Source organism: Oncorhynchus mykiss, chromosome 16 (genome assembly GCF_013265735.2).
Source record: "Oncorhynchus mykiss isolate Arlee chromosome 16, USDA_OmykA_1.1, whole genome shotgun sequence".
In the NCBI taxonomy this organism is placed as follows: Eukaryota; Metazoa; Chordata; class Actinopteri; order Salmoniformes; family Salmonidae; genus Oncorhynchus; species Oncorhynchus mykiss.
This window is the reverse complement of record NC_048580.1, coordinates 2,602,700-2,625,905: the sequence shown is the minus strand read 5'-3', so window position 1 is coordinate 2,625,905 and position 23,206 is coordinate 2,602,700. Positions and strand designations below refer to the sequence as shown.

The 23,206-nt window shown below is 46.4% G+C and overlaps 1 protein-coding gene and 1 long non-coding RNA gene across 2 annotated transcripts in view; one reads left to right on the top strand and one right to left on the bottom strand.

The window, feature by feature from the left end:
• Positions 1–23,206, bottom strand: part of LOC110535007 (striatin) — a 50,863-nt gene that overhangs the window by 5,250 nt on the left and 22,407 nt on the right. The window contains exons 2-10 of the mRNA XM_036945954.1: positions 20,942–21,045; positions 13,265–13,338; positions 13,079–13,157; positions 7,560–7,736; positions 6,785–6,911; positions 6,377–6,542; positions 5,950–6,060; positions 4,635–4,781; positions 4,121–4,257 (exon numbers count right to left, since the gene is read on the bottom strand). Coding sequence (XP_036801849.1) covers positions 4,121–4,257; positions 4,635–4,781; positions 5,950–6,060; positions 6,377–6,542; positions 6,785–6,911; positions 7,560–7,736; positions 13,079–13,157; positions 13,265–13,338; positions 20,942–21,045 — 1,122 coding nt within the window. The remainder of the gene's footprint in view (positions 1–4,120; positions 4,258–4,634; positions 4,782–5,949; positions 6,061–6,376; positions 6,543–6,784; positions 6,912–7,559; positions 7,737–13,078; positions 13,158–13,264; positions 13,339–20,941; positions 21,046–23,206) is intronic.
• LOC118939497 lies at positions 9,377–10,118 on the top strand. The gene is made up of 3 exons (XR_005036415.1): positions 9,377–9,398; positions 9,646–9,759; positions 10,060–10,118. It is a non-coding gene; the product is annotated as an uncharacterized LOC118939497 (long non-coding RNA).

Genomic DNA, 23,206 nt, shown 5'->3' with positions numbered 1-23,206 from the left:
ATATCTTGTTAACACATTTAGTGTGCAGTATTCCCAAGTGCTTGATGTAGTTGAGGAAGGTATTGAGTGGACAGACATCGGTAATGTCAATATTCAGACATCAGTAATGTCAATATTCAGGACATCAGTAATGTCAATACTCAGGACATCGGTAATGTCAATATTCAGACATCAGTAATGTCAATATTCAGGACATCAGTAATGTCAATACTCAGGACATCGGTAATGTCAATACTCAGGACATCGGTAATGTCAATACTCAGGACATCGGTAATGTCAATACTCAGGACATCGGTAATGTCAATACTCAGGACATCGGTAATGTCAATACTCAGGACATCGGTAATGTCAATACTCAGGACATCGGTAATGTCAATACTCAGGACATCGGTAATGTCAATACTCAGACATCGGTAATGTCAATACTCAGACATCGGTAATGTCAATACTCAGACATCGGTAATGTCAATACTCAGACATCGGTAATGTCAATACTCAGACATCGGTAATGTCAATACTCAGACATCGGTAATGTCAATACTCAGACATCGGTAATGTCAATACTCAGACATCGGTAATGTCAATACTCAGACATCGGTAATGTCAATACTCAGACATCGGTAATGTCAATACCCAGACATCGGTAATGTCAATATTCAGGACATCGGTAATGTCAATATTCAGGACATCAGTAATGTCAATATTCAGACATCAGTAATGTCAATAGTCAGCGGAAGCAGAGACGGCTGGAGTCCGGGCCTTCCTTTCACACCGCCTGATATACAGGGCCTGGACGGCAGGAGGCTCGTCCCCAGTGACGTACTGGAGCCGCACCCGCCACCCAATCGCGGGCAGTGCAGCTGCTGTACCAAGCAGTGATGCAGCCAATCAAGATGGGTTTGATGCTTTGGAACAGATTTTTTTCAACCATCTGGAGGGGGAAGAGGTGCAGTAGCGCCTTCTTCACGACTGAGTGGACCATTTTAAGTCCTGAATGATGTGGACACCGAGGAACTTGAAGCTCTCGACCCACTCCGCTACTATGGGGGCGTGGCTCGCCCCTTCCGTTTGCTGTAGTCCACGATCAGCTCCTTGGTCTGACTGACGTTGAAGGAGAGGTTGTTGTTCTGGCGCCACACTGCCAGGTCATCGACCTCCTCCCTGTAGTCCACGATCAGCTCCTTGGTCTGACTGACGTTGAAGGAGAGGTTGTTGTTCTGGCACCACACTGCCAGGACATCGACCTCCTCCCTATAGGCAGTCTCATCGTCGCCAGTGATCAGGGCTACCACCGCCGTTTTATCAGCAAACTTGATGAGGGTGTTGGAGTCGTGAGTGGCCACACAGTCGTGGGTGAACGGGGAGTACAGGATGGGAATTAGCACACACCCATGTTGAGGGTCAGTGCGGCGGGGATGTGTTGTTGCCTACCCTCACCACCTGGGGGTGGCCCGTCAGGAGGTCCAGGGTCCTTAGCATAGTGATGAGCTTTGAGGGAACAAATGGTGTTGAACGCTGAGCTGTAGTCAATGAACAGTAGATTTTCCTCTTCTTTAGGTGGGTAAGGGCAGTATGCAAACTCGAATGGTCTAGGGTGTCTGGGATGATGGAGTTGGTGTGCCATTACCAGCCTTTCAAAGGACAATACATTAACAAAATAAATATTGTTTTAAAATCCTGATCAAGCTAAACACGATACCCCAAAATGACAAAGCAAAAACAGCTTTAGAAATGTTAAATGTATTAAAAAACATTAAATTTAATATTACATTTACATAATTACTTTGCTCAGTACTTTGTTGAAACACCCAAGTTTTCTTGGGGGTGATCATACAAGATTGACACACCTGTATTTGGGGAGTTTCTCCCATTCTTCTCTGCAGATCCTCTCAAGCTCTGTCAGGTTGGATGGGGGGCGTCACTGTACAGCTATTTTCAGGTCTCTCCAGAGATCAGAGTTCAGGTTCAAGTCTGGGCTCTGGCTGCGCCTCTCAAGGACATTCAGAGATTTGTCCCGAAGCCACTCCTGTGTTGTCTTGACTGTGTGCTTAGGGTCCGTTGTCCTGTTGGAAGGTGAACCTTCACCCCAGTCTGAGGTTCTGAGCACTCTGGAGCAGGTTTTCATCAAGGATCTCTGTACTTTGCTCCGTTCATCTTTCCCTCAATCCTGACTAGTCTCCCAGTCCCTACTGCTGAAAAACATCCCCACAGCTTGATGCTGCCACAACCATGCTTCACCATAGGGATTGTGCCAGGTTTCCTCCAGACGTGACACTTGGTATTCAGGCCAAAGAGTTCAATCTTGGTTTCATCAGACCAGAGAATCTTCCTTCTCATGGTCTGAGAGTCCTTTAGGTGCCTTATGGCAAACTCCAAGCCGGCTGTCATGTGTCTTTTACTGAAGAGTGGCTTCCATCTGGCCACTCTACCATTAAGGCCTGAATGGTGGAGTGCTGCAGAGATGGTTGTCCTTCTGGAAGGTTCTCCCATCTCAACAGAGGAACTCTGGAGCTCTGTCAGGTAAGGTTCTTGGTTACCTCCCCGAGGCCTTTCTCCCCGATTGCTCAGTTTGTCCGGGTGGCCAGCTCTAGGAAGAGTCTTGGTGGTTCCAAACTTCTTCCATTTCAGAATGATGGAGGCCACTGTGTTCTTGGGGACATTTAACGCTGCAGACATTTTCTTGGTACCTTTCCCCAGATCTGTGCCTCAACACAATCCTATCTCGGAGCTCTATGGACAATTCCTTCAACCTCATGACTAGGTTTTTACTCTGACATGCACTGCCAACTGTAGGACCTTTGTATAGACAGATGTGTGCCTTTCCAAATCATGTCTAAATCAATAGAATTTACCACAGGTGGACTCCAAATCAAGTTGTAGAAACATCTCAAGGATGACTAATGATCAATGGAAACAGGATGCACCGGAGCTCAATGTCGAGTCTCATAGGCAAAAGGTCTGAATACTTAAGTAAATAAGGTATCCGTTTTTATTTTATAAATTTGCAAACATTTCTAAAAACCTGTTTTCACTGTGTCATTATCAGGTATTGTGTGTAGATTGATGAGGAAAATGTACTGACTCCATTTTAGAATAAGGCTGTAACGTAACAAAATGAAGGGGTCTGAATACTTTAGGTTGCGAGATCGAATCCCCGAGCTGACAAGGTACAAATATGTCGTTCTGCCCCTGAACAGGCAGTTAACCCACTGTTCCTAGGCCGTCATTGAAAATAAGAATATATTCTTAACTGACTTGCCTAGTAAATTAAGAAAAATATATAAAATACATTTGTAACGAGTTTCAGTAAATTCTTTTTGGTAGCATTTCTATGCTGAAGATTAGAAAATAATTTGGTGCATTTCTCCCCATATTTCATCCAGTTAGCTTTATTTTTATAATCTATTACACTGGACCTTTCTTAAGTTCCTCAATTTCTTGTTGTTTTTCCTCTAACTTATTCTGTGCCTTTACGATACAGTTTTTAATGCTATCTAACTGTTCTGTTAGTCTTTCCATTTTCCTTTGTTAATATGAGCTCTTCTGACCTAAATAGTTGTTTTATTGATGAGTACTGAATTACAGGGCCTCTGAAGGCACATTTAAAAGTGTCCCGTACAATAAGGAGGATCTGCTGTACCTAGGTTATGTAGGGAAAAAGTAAGTTCTAGATTCTTCTGTCCTGGTACTAAACAAGTCCCCAATGTCCTCGGGGAAAATCTGTAAGAGGAATGTGCATTCCCATTATTTTACGGGGACGAACCGCATTTTGTCCCCAATCAAACATTTGGTGACAGCGAGAAGGACATAAGAAAGTAGTCAAGACAACTAGCTTGATATTTAAGCCTCCATATAATCCACTAGTTCCAATATATGAATAAAATTCATCACGTCTTTAAGTGCATGAGGGGGATAGTTTGTAATGTGATGTCCTTCACGGTCCATTGAAGCACTTTAAAACCCATACTATAATCTCCCGCCATAGTAACCATGTCCCTTCAGATGTGAGTGCTACAGGACGGTAGCCGTTGTGGCGGTTAGCCTTAAGAGTTCTTGGGAACAGGAATGAAAGTTGTGATTGTATTTTAGTACAAAGGGCTACTCAAGAGGTGCTACTCACGTCGTACGCCAAGCTATCAGCCTCGTTGGCGACGGTCAGACCAGCCAGCTCCCCAAGTCGCAGTTCAGCCTCCATGTTCTCATCAGGACCCATTATGAAGGACTTTCCTGAGGAAGGAGGGAAGGTCAGCACCTCCACTGGAAGAGAAAAACACAGTTACTACCTGGAAGGAAGCCATGACACACTGACAATATTACCGACATAACACAGGGCAAATGCCAACTTCTGAAAACAATCCCAAAAACTGTTTCCTGGAGGGGTTTTTTCTCTCAGAAATCCCAGCTAGAGAATTCCCTGAATCAGAGAGGAATAAGCAGGAAGGAAATCCTTCAACTGAGAAGAAACTGGAAAAACAGCAAACTTTAGGAACCTTTTCTTAATTTTGAAACCCGAGTGATTAGACCGGACACAGAGAGAGAGACACCGGACACAGAGAGAGAGACACCGGACACAGAGAGAGAGACACCGGACACAGAGAGAGAGACCGGGGACAGAGAGACAAACAGGTCTGTACCTTCGTCCGAACGGTTGTCCTGGTGCTGCTCGTTGAGCCTGGGTGCGATGGAGCGGGCCTGGGGGGAAGAGGAGGGTTCTCTGGGACTCATGTCCTCTTGGTCCCTCAGGTTGGCCAGCATGTCCTGGAGCTTAGACCGGTTAGGTCCTTGGGAGAGAAAACAGGTAGGAGGAAAATGTTTTAACAGAGAGAGACCAGTAGTGTATACTGATAGGGAGAAGAGAGAGCAGAGGACATTACTACAGTATAGAGGAAAACAGAGCCTGACAGCAGGAAGGAGCAGGCCGCGACAGCAGGAAGGAGCAGGCCGCAACTGCAGGAAGGAGCAGGCCGCGGAAGCAGCAGGCCGCGACCGCAGGAAGGAGCAGGCCGCGACAGCAGGAAGGAGCAGGCCGCGGAAGCAGGAAGGAGCAGGCCGCGACAGCAGGAAGGAACAGGCCGCGACAGCAGGAAGGAACAGGCCGCGACAGCAGGAAGGAACAGGCCGCGACAGCAGGAAGGAACAGGCCACGGAAGCAGGAAGGAGGAGGCCACGACAGCAGGAGGAGCCTGTCGCTAAGGACTCAGAATGTACAGCCTGTCGCTAAGGACTCAGAATGTACCGCCTGTCGCTAAGGACTCAGAATGTACCGCCTGTCGCTAAGGACTCAGAATGTACCGCCTGTCGCTAAGGACTCAGAATGTCAGTATCTAAGTTGTGCATCTAATGTTACCATGAAGGTTGAGTGGATTCCATGTGCTGTATCGGACACTACTTCAAGATGATGTTGAGTCAATATGATTGAGTTCGTTTTTGATCCCTGGCAGACTAGGTCATGTAGAGGTTCTGTAAGATGCACATTACTTTAACACAAATAATTATCTATATTGGGTTAACAACGAAACAAACAAGGACAAGGAAATAAAGGAACGACTAAAACACATTCAGAGACAGACAGACAAGAGTTGAAGATGGCGGGTAGGATGAATAATAACAGACAAGCTAAAATAAGTGAGGAGAAAGATGAGAAGTTTATTCTTTATTTGAATCTTTGAGGAGGAGGAGACAAGGAGGAGAGGAGATGAGGACAGGGAGGAGACGAGGAGAGGAGGACAGGGAGGAGACGAGGAGGAGAGGAGATGAAGACAGGGAAGAGACGAGGAGGAGAGGAGATGAGGACAGGGAGGAGACGAGGAGAGGAGGACAGGGAGGAGACGAGGAGGAGAGGAGATGAAGACAGGGAAGAGACGAGGAGGAGAGGAGGACAGGGAAGAGACGAGGAGGAGATGAGGAGGACAGAGAGGAGAAGTTCAGGGAAGAGGATAGATAACTTACTCTTTCCCCCCTTCTTCCCCTTGCGCTCCTTCCTGTACTCCTCCTTGAGTTTGGTTATCAAACCCTGGTCCACGTCCCAGGCCTCTGACATGGCAGACTGCTCCTCCTTCTCTACAGAGGGACAAAACCAGACCTGTTCAGGATCGGACTATATATATATATATATATATATATATATATATATATATATATATATAAATAAAAGGCTAGTCTGGGAATGATCAGGTAAGAGGCAGGTATATATATGTCCCCTCTCTCACTCACCCTGTCCCCCCTCCCCCCTCTCTCTCACCCCAATCTCTCCCGCAACCCCCTGTCCACCCCCCCCGTCCGTCCGTCCGTCCGTCCGTCCATCCCCTCTCACCCCCCCCCCCCCTCACCCCAGTCCCCCCCCCTCACCCCTCCCCCCAGTCCCCCCCTCTCTCACCCCAGTCCGTCCCGTCCGCAGCGCTGCGGGACTCAGGCGATGTGTCCATGTTGTCAGGGCTGGACAGGAAGTCGAAGCCTTTCAGTGCGTCCTCTGCGTCAGGGTCCTCACTAGTGTCCATATTGAGGGCCGGTGATGATGACGATGGTGGCTTCTTCCTCACCATCTAGGGGACAGAGCGACGTTGTACTGTTGGTTACATTCTGATATTGTCAGCTCAGTTATTTTAATTGACTGATCTGGTATCATCAACTTCAGAAGGAAAAGGCTTTAGCTAAATGTGTGTGTGATGCACGCCTGTGTGTATAGTGTGTAGCGTGTGTGTGTATAGCCTGTGTGTGTAGCGTGTGTGTGTGTATAGTATGTAGCATGTGTGTGTATAGTGTGTGTATAGCACGTGTGCCTTACGGTCCCCGTAGGTCCTGTCTGTTCCATGACAGTCCGATCCAACCCTGCACCATCTTCATCATCGTCTTCATCACAGTAGAACCTGAAGGTGTCCGGCACAACACTGGACTCAGACACCTCAGTCTTCCTACACACACACACACACACACACACACACACACACACACACACACACACACACACACACACACACACACACACACAGAGGGATTGGACATCATGCCTGTTCCACTACACTGCAGTAGCATATTTGGGACAGTATTAGCAGCATTATGGAAGAGTCTGTTCAGGCCATTTGTTAACGGACTCAGGAGAAACATTTACATCTATTTCCTGTGTTCCGAATGTCAACAGGCCCGAGCTAGCCTGCTAACCGCGAGCAGGCCCGAGCTAGCCTGCTAACCGCGAGCAGGCCGGAGCTAGCCTGCTAACCGCAAGCAGGCCAGAGCTAGCCTGCTAACCGCAAGCAGGCCAGAGCTAGCCTGATAACGGAGAGCAGGCCGGAGCTAGCCTGCTAAACGCGAGCAGGCCGGAGCTAGCCTGCTAACCGCGAGCAGGCCCGAGCTAGCCTGCTAACCGCGAGCAGGCCGGAGCTAGCCTGATAACCGCTTTGCCTGAGCTAGCCTGCTAACCACGAGCAGGCCAGAGCTAGCCTGATCCACCATCCTGATCGGTTTCACTAGGTCATAAAAATAGAATTACTAGAAAGGACATTCACATTAATGTTCTGAGGTGTTTTTATATCACAGTGTTGAGGGCAGTTCTGTATACCCACCCTCCTCCAGTGTCGGTGCCTTTAGGTACGGTGTCTGTCCCGTTGACCAGAGGGCTCTCTGGCCCGGTCCTCTCCCCGGGTCGACCCCCTCCGGCTCCAGCCATAGCCAGCAGGGTTTGCACCCTCTGAGCCTTCACATCCAGGATGGTGTCGGTGTAACCCACCTCCTGAAGATACCTGGACACAGGGGGGGGGGGGGGGGGCTGTCAGGAGAAATGCTGCGGAACAAATCAATGACAAGCCTATCGCTTCACACAACAAACTGCTGAGTCTACCATTTAAAAAAATAAAAATATCACAGGCGTGATGTTACATCAGGGTAATATGTAAATCAAAAAGGGAGGAACTCAGATACGACCTACGGTCTGTCATGGTGCAGTATGGGTAGTAATATTGATTGGTACTGTCAAAGAGATCCTCGTCATAATGGTGTTTTTAAAAAAAAAAATATTTTACCAGGTCAGTTGACTGAGAACACGTTCTCATTTACAGCAACGACCTGGGGAATAGTTACAGGGGAGAGGAGGGGGATGAATGAGCCAATTGCAAACCAGGGATGATTAGGTGACCATGATGGTTTGAGGGCATGATTGGAAAATTAGCCAGGACACCAGGGTTAACACCTCTACTCTTACGATAAGTGCCATGGGATCTTTAGTGACCACAGAGAATCAGGACACCTTTTTAACGTCCCATCCGAAAGACAGCACCCTACACAGGGCAGAGTCCCCAATCACTGCCCTGGGGCATTTTTGATATTTTTTTAGACCAGAGGAAAGAGTGCCTCCTACTGGCCCTCCAACACCTCTTCCAGCAGGATCCGATCTCCCATCCAGGGACCAACCAGGACAGACCCTGCTTAGGTTAGAGGAAAACCCGCAGTGGGATGCAGGGTGGTATGTTGCTGGTGGTGGTGTATGGGTAGTAGCAGTAATGACCAGTACTCTCCAGGAGAGGGAGCTGTTGCCCATGTTGTCACTGTTCACAGAGCAGTTTGGAAGAGCAAGTCCAGCCTGTCTGAGGAGCTGATGACCTTGTTTCCAGGGTTAGTGGTAGTGGTAGTGGTATAGTAACTCACTGTCTGAGGAGCTGATGACCTTGTTTCCAGGGTTAGTGGTATGGTATAGTAACTCACTGTCTGAGGAGCTGATGACCTTGTTTCCAGGGTTAGTGGTAGTGGTATGGTATAGTAACTCACTGTCTGAGGAGCTGATGACCTTGTTTCCAGGGTTAGTGGTAGTGGTATGGTATAGTAACTCACTGTCAGAGGAGCTGATGACCTTGTTTCCAGGGTTAGTGGTAGTGGTATGGTATAGTAACTCACTGTCAGAGGAGCTGATGACCTTGTTTCCAGGGTTAGTGGTAGTGGTATGGTATAGTAACTCACTGTCTGAGGAGCTGATGACCTTGTTTCCAGGGTTAGTGGTAGTGGTATGGTATAGTAACTCACTGTCTGAGGAGCTGATGACCTTGTTTCCAGGGTTAGTGGTAGTGGTATGGTATAGTAACTCACTGTCTGAGGAGCTGATGACCTTGTTTCTAGGGTTAGTGGTATGGTATAGTAACTCACTGTCTGAGGAGCTGATGACCTTGTTTCCAGGGTTAGTGGTATGGTATATTAACTCACTGTCTGAGGAGCTGATGACCTTGTTTCCAGGGTTAGTGGTATAGTAACTCACTGTCTGAGGAGCTGATGACCTTGTTTCCAGGGTTAGTGGTATGGTATATTAACTCACTGTCTGAGGAGCTGATGACCTTGTTTCCAGGGTTAGTGGTATGGTATGGTATAGTGACTCACTGTCTGAGGAGCTGATGACCTTGTTTCCAGGGTTAGTGGTAGTGGTATGGTATAGTAACTCACTGTCTGAGGAGCTGATGACCTTGTTTCCAGGGTTAGTGGTATGGTATAGTAACTCACTGTCTGAGGAGCTGATGTCCTTGTTTCCAGGGTTAGTGGTAGTGGTATAGTAAGTAACTCACTGTCTGAGGAGCTGATGACCTTGTTTCCAGGGTTAGTGGTAGTGGTATAGTAACTCACTGTCTGAGGAGCTGACGACCTTGTTTCCAGGGTTAGTGGTAGTGGTAGTGGTATAGTAACTCACTGTCTGAGGAGCTGATGACCTTGTTTCCAGGGTTAGTGGTATGGTATATTAACTCACTGTCTGAGGAGCTGATGACCTTGTTTCCAGGGTTAGTGGTAGTGGTATAGTAACTCACTGTCTGAGGAGCTGATGACCTTGTTTCCAGGGTTAGTGGTAGTGGTATGGTATAGTAACTCACTGTCTGAGGAGCTGATGACCTTGTTTCCAGGGTTAGTGGTAGTGGTATAGTAAGTAACTCACTGTCTGAGGAGCTGACGACCTTGTTTCCAGGGTTAGTGGTAGTGGTATGGTATAGTAACTCACTGTCTGAGGAGCTGATGTCCTTGTTTCCAGGGTTAGTGGTATGGTATAGTAACTCACTGAGGAGCTGATGACCTTGTTTCCAGGGTTAGTGGTAGTGGTATAGTATAGTAACTCACTGTCTGAGGAGCTGATGACCTTGTTTCCAGGGTTAGTGGTAGTGGTATGGTATAGTAACTCACTGTCTGAGGAGCTGATGACCTTGTTTCCAGGGTTAGTGGTAGTGGTATAGTATAGTAACTCACTGTCTGAGGAGCTGATGACCTTGTTTCCAGGGTTAGTGGTAGTGGTATGGTATAGTAACTCACTGTCTGAGGAGCTGATGACCTTGTTTCCAGGGTTAGTGGTAGGGGTATGGTATAGTAACTCACTGTCTGAGGAGCTGATGACCTTGTTTCCAGGGTTAGTGGTAGTGGTATGGTATAGTAACTCACTGTCTGAGGAGCTGATGACCTTGTTTCCAGGGTTAGTGGTAGTGGTATGGTATAGTAACTCACTGTCTGAGGAGCTGATGACCTTGTTTCCAGGGTTAGTGGTAGTGGTATATTAACTCACTGTCTGAGGAGCTGACGACCTTGTTTCCAGGGTTAGTGGTAGTGGTATAGTATAGTAACTCACTGTCTGAGGAGCTGATGACCTTGTTTCCAGGGTTAGTGGTAGTGGTATATTAACTCACTGTCTGAGGAGCTGATGACCTTGTTTCCAGGGTTAGTGGTAGTGGTATGGTATAGTAACTCACTGTCAGAGGAGCTGATGACCTTGTTTCCAGGGTTAGTGGTATGGTATAGTAACTCACTGTCTGAGGAGCTGATGACCTTGTTTCCAGGGTTAGTGGTAGGGGTATAGTAACTCACTGTCTGAGGAGCTGATGACCTTGTTTCCAGGGTTAGTGGTAGTGGTATAGTATAGTAACTCACTGTCTGAGGAGCTGATGACCTTGTTTCCAGGGTTAGTGGTATGGTATAGTAACTCACTGTCAGAGGAGCTGATGACCTTGTTTCCAGGGTTAGTGGTAGTGGTATAGTAACTCACTGTCAGAGGAGCTGATGACCTTGTTTCCAGGGTTAGTGGTAGGGGTATGGTATATTAACTCACTGTCTGAGGAGCTGATGACCTTGTTTCCAGGGTTAGTGGTAGTGGTATAGTAACTCACTGTCTGAGGAGCTGATGACCTTGTTTCCAGGGTTAGTGGTATGGTATATTAACTCACTGTCTGAGGAGCTGATGACCTTGTTTCCAGGGTTAGTGGTAGTGGTATAGTAACTCACTGTCTGAGGAGCTGATGACCTTGTTTCCAGGGTTAGTGGTAGTGGTATAGTAACTCACTGTCTGAGGAGCTGATGACCTTGTTTCCAGGGTTAGTGGTAGGGGTATATTAACTCACTGTCTGAGGAGCTGATGACCTTGTTTCCAGGGTTAGTGGTAGGGGTATAGTAACTCACTGTCTGAGGAGCTGATGACCTTGTTTCCAGGGTTAGTGGTAGTGGTAGTGGTATAGTAACTCACTGTCTGAGGAGCTGATGACCTTGTTTCCAGGGTTAGTGGTAGTGGTATGGTATAGTAACTCACTGTCTGAGGAGCTGATGACCTTGTTTCCAGGGTTAGTGGTAGTGGTATGGTATAGTAACTCACTGTCTGAGGAGCTGATGACCTTGTTTCCAGGGTTAGTGGTATAGTAACTCACTGTCAGAGGAGCTGATGACCTTGTTTCCAGGGTTAGTGGTAGTGGTATAGTAACTCACTGTCTGAGGAGCTGATGACCTTGTTTCCAGGGTTAGTGGTATGGTATATTAACTCACTGTCTGAGGAGCTGATGACCTTGTTTCCAGGGTTAGTGGTAGTGGTATGGTATAGTAACTCACTGTCTGAGGAGCTGATGACCTTGTTTCCAGGGTTAGTGGTAGTGGTATGGTATAGTAACTCACTGTCTGAGGAGCTGATGACCTTGTTTCCAGGGTTAGTGGTAGTGGTATGGTATAGTAACTCACTGTCTGAGGAGCTGATGACCTTGTTTCCAGGGTTAGTGGTAGTGGTATGGTATAGTAACTCACTGTCTGAGGAGCTGATGACCTTGTTTCCAGGGTTAGTGGTAGTGGTATGGTATAGTAACTCACTGTCTGAGGAGCTGATGACCTTGTTTCCAGGGTTAGTGGTAGTGGTATGGTATAGTAACTCACTGTCTGAGGAGCTGATGACCTTGTTTCCAGGGTTAGTGGTATGGTATAGTAACTCACTGTCTGAGGAGCTGATGACCTTGTTTCCAGGTTAGTGGTATGGTATAGTAACTCACTGTCTGAGGAGCTGATGACCTTGTTTCCAGGGTTAGTGGTATGGTATAGTAACTCACTGTCTGAGGAGCTGATGACCTTGTTTCCAGGGTTAGTGGTATGGTATAGTAACTCACTGTCTGAGGAGCTGATGACCTTGTTTCCAGGGTTAGTGGTAGTGGTATGGTATAGTAACTCACTGTCTGAGGAGCTGATGACCTTGTTTCCAGGGTTAGTGGTATGGTATAGTAACTCACTGTCAGAGGAGCTGATGACCTTGTTTCCAGGGTTAGTGGTATGGTAACTCACTGTCTGAGGAGCTGATGACCTTGTTTCCAGGGTTAGTGGTATGGTATATTAACTCACTGTCTGAGGAGCTGATGACCTTGTTTCCAGGGTTAGTGGTAGTGGTATAGTAACTCACTGTCTGAGGAGCTGATGACCTTGTTTCCAGGGTTAGTGGTAGTGGTATAGTAACTCACTGTCTGAGGAGCTGATGACCTTGTTTCCAGGGTTAGTGGTAGGGGTATAGTATAGTAACTCACTGTCTGAGGAGCTGATGACCTTGTTTCCAGGGTTAGTGGTAGTGGTATAGTAACTCACTGTCTGAGGAGCTGATGACCTTGTTTCCAGGGTTAGTGGTAGTGGTATAGTAACTCACTGTCAGAGGAGCTGATGACCTTGTTTCCAGGGTTAGTGGTAGTGGTATGGTATAGTAACTCACTGTCTGAGGAGCTGATGACCTTGTTTCCAGGGTTAGTGGTAGTGGTATGGTATAGTAACTCACTGTCTGAGGAGCTGATGACCTTGTTTCCAGGGTTAGTGGTAGTGGTATTTTATAGTAACTCACTGTCTGAGGAGCTGACGACCTTGTTTCCAGGACAGCTGGTTGTTCAGAGAGCCAGGGGCGTCATTCTCATTCACCTCATCTGGGGAGAAAAGGTATTTTGTCTGTAAATAAAATTGGACTGTCAGTCAGTCAATTTGTGGTGTGTGTGTGTGTGTGTGTGTGTGCGTGCGTGCGTGCCAGTCTTACCAGAGTCATAGCTGGGAGGTTTCATGTCTCCTTGGTTCAACTCTGTTCCATATTTTAACTTGTGGTACTTGGCCCTGGAAGAGAAAGCAGAGACAACAGGGTTAAAAAGACAACGATCTATGATCATGACTGAGAAAAATCCATCTACCCGTCTCAAATCAATAACCAGGTGTTCATCCAACCTTTTAACGTGAATAATGTCAGATATTAGATAACGACAGGCCTGATGGAAACCACAAATTAGTCCACAAAATGTCTAAAAATATAAATAATAATTGTTTTGTGGACAAGGTGGGTGGATTCTTTGTATGTGGGTAACATTATGCGAGAACCGGCAGTGGAGAATGTTGATATAATACCCATCATACTGAAGTAACCTTGGGAGTCATGCGATGATGTGTTGTGTGGTTGTCCCACTAGGACTCAGGAAACAAGTTCTGATGAACTTCACAGGGGGGTGAAAAGAGCCTGGTGATGATCTAGATGCTCCTTTATAATAAAAATCTGGGGTCTTATTCAGGTGACATGATGATCTAGATGCTCCTTTATAATAAATATCTGGGGTCTTATTCTGGGGACATGATGATCTAGATGCTCCTTTATAATAAATATCTGGGGTCTTATTCAGGGGACATGATGATCTAGATGCTCCTTTATAATAAATATCTGGGGTCTTATTCAGGTGACATGATGATCCTGATGCTCCTTTATAATAAATATCTGGGGTCTTATTCTGGTGACATGATGATCTAGATGCTCCTTTATAATAAATATCTGGGGTCTTATTCAGGTGACATGATGATCCTGATGCTCCTTTATAATAAATATCTGGGGTCTTATTCTGGTGACATGATGATCTAGATGCTCCTTTATAATAAATATCTGGGGTCTTATTCAGGTGACATGATGATCTAGATGCTCCTTTATAATAAATATCTGGGGTCTTATTCAGGTGACATGATGATCTAGATGCTCCTTTATAATAAATATCTGGGGTCTTATTCAGGTGACATGATGATCTAGATGCTCCTTTATAATAAATATCTGGGGTCTTATTCAGGGGACATGATGATCTAGATGCTCCTTTATAATAAATATCTGGGGTCTTATTCTGGTGACATGATGATCTAGATGCTCCTTTATAATAAATATCTGGGGTCTTATTCAGGGGACATGATGATCTAGATGCTCCTTTATAATAAATATCTGGGGTCTTATTCAGGGGACATGATGATCTAGATGCTCCTTTATAATAAATATCTGGGGTCTTATTCAGGTGACATGATGATCCTGATGCTCCTTTATAATAAATATCTGGGGTCTTATTCATGTGACATGATGATCTAGATGCTCCTTTATAATAAATATCTGGGGTCTTATTCTGGTGACATGATGATCTAGATGCTCCTTTATAATAAATATCTGGGGTCTTATTCAGGTGACATGATGATCGATGCTCGACTGCTGTTGGACACATACAAAATGTTCTTTCTCTTTTGTCCATAATAATGTCATCATGTGGACTAGCCTGACCCACACTGTATCAGCGCTGTTGGCTAGAGGGCACGGGCCATCAGAGTGGGGACAAAACCCATCAGATTCAAATGTGACGGATAACCTTTAAAAATGTTTTGTTTTTTAAGTGTATTTTTTATTACATGGGAATTTAACCCGAAAAATGTTTTTTTTATGTGCACTATGTCATTATTAATCAGACTTATCTTCAACAAGTCAATTCATGGAAACATCCTATATATCTCTGCTGGGAAACCATTACCTTAACGACGGATTTTAGAATATTCTAATGTAAATCTTTATCCAATCGGATGGGAAACCTAGTTAGGTTGGGACCAAGGTGTTCCTGTTAAAATTGGTAACATCCTGTTTCCCCGAGGGCTCTTCCTGATAGGAATGACCCGTTGCTAAGCAACCAGGGAAACCCACAAGACGAGTAACCTGATTCTGAAGCACATGACGTCGCTCCTAACTCTCTCCCAGAGAGGCTGAGATGATAGCGTTACTGAAATTAACAGAGAAATACATGTCCTCTGTTAATGATGATGATGATGATGATGCTTCGGACAGGAACAGCAGGAAGAGGAAGGAATCTAATGTGTCTCCTTTTGAGAGCAGACACAACAAAACAGAAGACTGATGCACACAGACGCCGGTTGAAAGATGAAGGAAACCCCTGCTGTTCAAAAGCATATTGTTCATTAGACTAGATGCCAGGTTCTGGGGTTGAACGTAACAAGCATCCCGCATTGTGTTCTACAGTCTCAACTAGACAGGAAGTGCCCCGGCATCATCTCAGAACAAATCCTGGAAACGGTTCTATTGCCACGGGGTGGATGTAGAAGGTAACTGACACAATAATGGAAACACTTGAGTAAATGAGAGTAACAACGTGTCTTTGAAAGCAGGTGCTTCCACACAGGTGTGGTACCTGAGCTAATTAAGCAATTAACATCCCATCATGCTTAGAGAACACCCGATATAATCTGCTGATATTAGCCTTTTAAATCGCTATACTGGTATTGATAATTCCACCGATATCAAATAATCAAATAATAGGCTGGAGAAAAGGAATCTCTATACTGGACACTAGCGGCCATTTTATGTCATTTAACGTCACAATGTAAGAAAATCAACATTTGAAGCATCTAGGACAATTGCTGTTTTGGATGGTTCTCGATGACAATTAATTGTATAGGCAGTATACTAGCAGGCTATTTTGGGGGACAACACTTACCCATAACGGTCGGGCTCTCATCATATATAAATGCAGGGCAGGCCAATGTTCCTGCTACAGTGGCTATGCCCCCCCCCCCCCCCCCAAAAAAAAAGATAATGCTCCCCCATCCACAGGGAACGAGTCGTCGCCGAATGGCTCGATGAAAACGATGGTGAACCGTAATGCAAATGCCGTCTCAGTCACCAGATCTCAACCCAACTGAACACTTACGGGAGATTGTGGATCGGTGCCTGAGACCAGCGTTTTCCAACCACCATCAACACAACACCAAATGATGGAATTTCTGGTGGAAGAACGGTGTCGCATCCCTTTTTAAATTGGTCACATTGACCAGAGAGAAGTGTTGCCCGGTAAACTGGTAATATCAAGGTACCAGAACATCACGATACCAACATGTCAGAATACCACAGTGCTGTTTCATATGATACTACTGACTGTCATCCCTACCGATCTAAAGCACCAGCTGGCGCCTATTATAACCTTTTAATAAAGTCAGTTTTGTTCATAAATTCAGTTGAATTTAAGTCACTAGTCTCTTGTATGAGCTGGTCCAATAGTATCCACTTTACTTTCATGAGCATGTCAAGTGTCTGCTGTAATTCAGCCACCCACATCCCTTACCAGCCCTTCACTCTCCTGCTTCTGTGTCCGCTCTTCATCCACATCCTCTACCAGCCCCTCACTCGCCTGCTTCTCTGTCCGCTCTTCACCCACATCCTCTACCAGCCCCTCACTCGCCTGCTTCTCTGTCCGCTCTTCACCCACATCCTCTACCAGCCCCTCACTCGCCTGCTTCTCTGTCCGCTCTTCACCCACATCCTCTACCAGCCCCTCACTCGCCTGCTTCTCTGTCCGCTCTTCATCCACATCCCCTACCAGCCCCTCACTCGCCTGCTTCTCTGTCTACTCTTCACCCTGATGTGTCTTTTAGCAGTGATGGAGAGTGGGGGGGGGGCAGACCCTGATGAGTCTTAATTTGCAAATTAATTCATTAAAAATCCTACAAATGCGATTTTCTGGATTTTTTTTCTCATTTTGTCTGTCATAGTTGAAGTGTACCTATGATGAAAATTACAGGCCTCATCTTTTTAAGTGGGAGAACTTGCACAATTGGTGGCTGACTAAATACTTTTTTGCCCCACTGTATGTGGCCAGAGGTAAAAAACAAGACCCATATGTGGCCAGAGGTAAAAAACAAGACCCATATGTGGCCAGAGGTAAAAAACAAGACCCATATGTGGCCAGAGGTAAAAAAACAGGACCCATATGTGGCCAGAGGTAAAAAACAAGACCCATATGTGGCCAGAGGTAAAAAACAGGACCCATATGTGGCCAGAGGTAAAAAAAAAACAGGACCCATATGTGGCCAGAGGTAAAAAAAAACAGGACCCATATGTGGCCTCAGGTAAAAAAAAACAGGACCCATATGTGGCCAGAGGTAAAAAAAACAGGACCCATATGTGGCCAGAGGTAAAAAAAAAAAACAGGACCCATATGTGGCCAGAGGTAAAAAAAACAGGACCCATATGTGGCCAGAGGTAAAAAAAAAAAAACAGGACCCATATGTGGCCAGAGGTAAAAAAAAAAAAACAGGACCCATGTGTGGCCAGAGGTAAAAAAAAAAACAGGACCCATATGTGGCCAGAGGTAAAAAAAAGCAGGACCCATATGTGGCCAGAGGTAAAAAAACAGGACCCATATGTGGCCAGAGGTAAAAAAAAACAGGACCCATATGTGGCCAGAGGTAAAAAAAAAGCAGGACCCATATGTGGCCAGAGGTAAAAAAACAGGACCCATATGTGGCCAGAGGTAAAAAAACAGGACCCATATGTGGCCAGAGGTTAAAAAAAAACAGGACCCATATGTGGCCAGAGATAAAAAAACAGGACCCATATGTGGCCAGAGGTAAAAAAACAGGACCCATATGTGGCCAGAGGTAAAAAAAAAAACAGGACCCATATGTGGCCAGAGGTAAAAAAACAGGACCCATATGTGGCCAGAGGTAAAAAAAAACAGGACCCATATGTGGCCAGAGGTAAAAAAAAAGCAGGACCCATATGTGGCCAGAGGTAAAAAAAACAGGACCCATATGTGGCCAGAGGTAAAAAACAGGACCCATATGTGGCCAGACGTAAAAAAACAGGACCCATATGTGGCCAGAGGTAAAAAAAAAAAACAGGACCCATATGTGGCCAGAGGTTAAAAAAAAACAGGACCCATATGTGGCCAGCGGTAAAAAAACAGGACCCATATGTAACCATACTTTCCCAAACCATGTCACAGGCTGTTTTAAACTAATCCCGGGTTGCTAATTATTGGTTTGACAACAAACAACGTTCACTCACGTTACCTAGATAGCGAACAACCTGCTAACTTAACAGTAGGTCTAGGCACATCTGATTGGCCCAGGAAGAAAGGAGGAGGGGGCAGGAGAGAGAGAGCGAAGAGGAGAAAGAGGAGGAGAGCGAGAGAGAGATTTAAAAAAAAAAAGAGAAAAAAGGGAGGGGAGATAGAAATGACATCTCTACATCCTGTTCCAGAGGCAGAGCATCATTGTTGTTACTACGGCAACCTGCTGTTGCAGGCACAGAGCTGACACCATAGTGTCGGTGAACAGACTCAGAAAGAGGAGTCGAAAATTATCCTGCTGCTGCTTTTCCTGGAACACAAGGGGATGAACGATCCCCCAGGGAAAGGCAGACAGAAACCGCTCTAGGAAAGGACAGGAGGACAGAAACACTCAGAGAGCAGTAGAGCTGTGACCTTGTCTTGATTGGGTTTCCCCGAGGGTAAGGCAGACAGAAACCGTTCCAGGGCAGTGTCATCAGTAACCAGACACCAATCTGTCCTCTGTACAGACGTCACAACACCAGGGGACTGTCTTTTTCCTTCCAGGGTCATCTGTCATTGTAGACCCTCGTATTTTCTGCTGTGTAAGTTTCACCGCCATGTTTATTTGACCTTAATTTAACTAGGCAATTCAGTTAAGAACACATTTCTTATTTTCAATGACGGCCTAGGAACGGTGGGTTAACTGGCCTAGGAACGGTGGGTTAACTGGCCTAGGAACGGTGGGTTAACTGGCCTAGGAACAGTGGGTTAACTGGCCTAGGAACAGTGGGTTAACTGGCCTAGGAACAGTGGGTTAACTGGCCTAGGAACGGTGGGTTAACTGGCCTAGGAACGGTGGGTTAACTGGCCTAGGAACGGTGGGTTAACTGGCCTAGGAACGGTGGGTTAACTGGCCTAGGAACGGTGGGTTAACTGGCCTAGGAACGGTGGGTTAACTGGCCTAGGAACGGTGGGTTAACTGGCCTAGGAACAGTGGGTTAACTGGCCTAGGAACAGTGGGTTAACTGGCCTAGGAACAGTGGGTTAACTGGCCTAGGAACAGTGGGTTAACTGGCCTAGGAACAGTGGGTTAACTGGCCTAGGAACAGTGGGTTAACTGGCCTAGGAACAGTGGGTTAACTGGCCTAGGAACGGTGGGTTAACTGGCCTAGGAACGGTGGGTTAACTGGCCTAGGAACGGTGGGTTAACTGGCCTAGGAACGGTGGGTTAACTGGCCTAGGAACGGTGGGTTAACTGGCCTAGGAACGGTGGGTTAACTGGCCTAGGAATGGTGGGTTAACTGGCCTAGGAACGGTGGGTTAACTGCATTGTTCACGTGAACACTTTTGTCTGTCGGGCCCTCTGTCTTTATCAGTGTGGTGCAATTCATGTGAAAGGTCATAGGTTCATGTGATGATGCTACGTGATGTGTAAATTGTCCCCGCTATGCTACAGCCATCCGTGTCCTGCATTACCCATCAGCCACTGGGGGGAATGATTGCCTCATGTCCAGCGTTCATTTTGGCACACTTTTGTCAAAAATGACCCGCTGTTTTGGTAAACTAGGCTCCCTTTCATTTTGGTCACATCACATCTGTATCCATGTCTCAGTCGTCTCAAGGCTTAAAAATCCTTCTTTAACCCGTCTCCTCCCCTTCATCTACACCGATCGAAGAAGATCTAACAAGTGACATCCATGAGGGACACCTGGATTCACCTGGTCAGTCATGAAAAGAACAGGTGTTCTAAATGTTTTGTATACTCAGTGTTTGTGGCCTTGTCCTACCAACATATTGTTTTGCATAACACCCAGTCAGCTATAGAGGGGGTCTTGACCCAGTCAGCTATAGAGGGGGTCTTGACCCAGTCAGCTATAGAGGGGGTCTTGACCCAGTCAGCTATAGAGGAGGTCTTGACCCAGTCAGCTATAGAGGGGGTCTTGACCCAGTCAGCTATAGAGGGGGTCTTGACCCAGTCAGCTATAGAGGGGGTCTTGACCCAGTCAGCTATAGAGGGGGTCTTGACCCAGTCAGCTATAGAGGGGGTCTTGACCCAGTCAGCTATAGAGGGGGTCTTGACCCAGTCAGCTATAGAGGGGGTCTTGACCCAGTCAGCTATAGAGGAGTTATTATCCCAGTCAGCTATAGAGGGGGTCATTGAGGGGCAGAACGACAGATTTGTACTTTGTCAGCTCGGGGATTTGTACTTGCAACCTTCCGGTTACTAGTACAACGCTCTAACCACTAGGCTACCCTGCCGCCCCATTTCCCTGACAGTTACCCATATCTGGCAAGCTGGTTTTATAGCTCGGGCCATTTATTCCTTTAGATTGACATAATTCCCCAAAATAAGTTTATGAAGCTAGCTAGCTAGGTTTTATAGGCTCCGCACTATGAGAGTCAGAGCCACTTTTAAAGTCATATTCTCATTTGCCACCGCTAAAAATCAATGTCATCTATATGTATGTTTATTAGCTAGCATCGAAATTGTCTCACATGCCACCGGAGTTTGACACTTGATTTCAGTTTGAATATCAACACCTGCAAGAGACCCACAGATGGTCATCAGGTCATCGGGTTCTGTAACTTACCTCTCCTGTTTGAGAACGTATTCCAGCATCTTGATCCTCCTAACCAGGTCCTTCTTCAGGTTCTCCTGTCCTTTCCTCTCTCCCTGGAGGAAGGCCGTCTGAGCCTGGAGGAGAAACACTATCAGTCATCACCAATACATTCTCCTGTCCTTTCCTCTCTCCCTGGAGGAGAAACAATATCAGTCATGTCCTTTCCTCTCTCCCTGGAGGAGAAACACAATATCAATCACCACCAATACATTCTCCTGTCCTTTCCTCTCTCCCTGGAGGAACGCTGTCTGAGCCTGGAGGAAACATATCGCATGCCATTAACAGACAGTATCAACTACACATGATCAGAGCTTTCCTCTGGCCTTGCAGAAAGTCTATCTAGGCCTAGAGAGGGAAAAGGCATCACAATCAACACCAATACATTCAGCAGACAAACGGTTTCATCAGCATCATTCGTATGTCAATACACCTGCATTAACTTGGATATATTTCTGCGTCCGAGATAATATCGCTCAGAATCTAGATTACGTAATTGTTCGTCTTGGGAGAAATTTTATTTTCCATAAGAAGCTGAACAGACTGCCGGGGGGGAAACAGACTGCCGGGGGGAAACAGACTGCCGGGGGGAAACAGACTGCCGGGGGGAAACAGACCGCCGGGGGGAAACAGACCGCCGGGGGGGAAACAGACCGCCGGGGGGAAACAGACCGCCGGGGGGAAACAGACCGCCGGGGGGAAACAGACCGCCGGGGGGAAACAGACCGCCGGGGGGAAACAGACCGCCGGGGGGAAACAGACCACCGGGGGAAACAGAAGGCAGAATGCATTCTAGAGGAATGCCCTCTGCCTCGAGTAGTGATTCATGTTGATGTTCCAAGCAGACGGTGGGAGATCGCCAGGCCAACGTCAGACCTATTCAAGCTCTGGGGATGTCCAGAATAGTTTGGCAGTATTGTCCTTCTTGATATAGAGGGTCTAATGTAACCCCACACAAATGGCTGGGACATGGAACTTGCAAAGACCAAAAGGGCTAAAACATTAACAAAATATATCACGGTATGCAAGAGAATCTGTACAATTCATTATCTTATCCCAGCTCTCTCCATCTCTGCCTCCCTCCTCCCTCCCCTCTCTTTTTCACTCACTCCTCCCTCCCCTCTTTTTCACTCACTCCTCCCTCCCCTCTTTTTCACTCCCTCCCATCTCTTTTTCACACCCCACCTCATTGTAAACACACCCCACCTCATTGTGAACACACCCCACCTCATTGTGAACACACCCCACCTCATTGTGAACACACACCACCTCATTGTGAACACACACCACCTCATTGTGAACACACACCACCTCATTGTAAACACACACCACCTCATTGTAAACACACACCACCTCATTGTGAACACACACACCACCTCATTGTAAACACACACCACCTCATTGTAAACACACACCACCTCATTGTGAACACACACCACCTCATTGTGAACACACACCACCTCATTGTGAACACACACCACCTCATTGTGAACACACACCACCTCATTGTGAACACACACCACCTCCACCTCATTGTAACGTGTGCGACGACGCGCTGAAGACTTCCTACACCGTTTGCTTGAACGCCGAATGGGAAGCGCGCTTCAATTACCGGTTGAGATATAAAAATAGTACCTCTTTAAAATGGTGATAAAAACAGTTAACACGCGATTGCATGTAGAAAATGCTGTGCAATGACTGGGCTTATGAAAGTGCACTCCAGCAGCAACGAACAAACGGTTTGAGGACAGCAGCAGTAGTTCTCGCCCTGTCAGACAGATTTTCCGCTCAAACGAGGCAGATTGACCTATTGACCCGTTAAGCATGACCTGTCAAACGTATTTCCATCAATGAACAGGATCAAATGCAAATTAGACAATTGGCACAGAGTTTATTTTAAAAATCGGCTTCTTTTTTTTTTTACCAACCAAAAGCCGGCTATTACCAGCAAACGGAACCCTGGACACACACACGGTTCAGCACATTAGACAGGCTACCCAGACCAACACAGTCTTCTAGTCCTACCACAGGGCAGGGGAGACTCAACACCTTAGAGCGTAACACAGTTAAACAGGGAACAGTCAGGAGATGAGCCCAACCAGAACCCTGTCTTTAGTCCGTAGCAAGTGGGCACCACAGAATCTGGGGCAGCGAGACAATCAAGAAGGAGTATTTTTTGAGTGAGTGAGTGATTCTCTTTGAAAGCAGCACTGTTGGTGTCTAAAACAAAATGAGTCA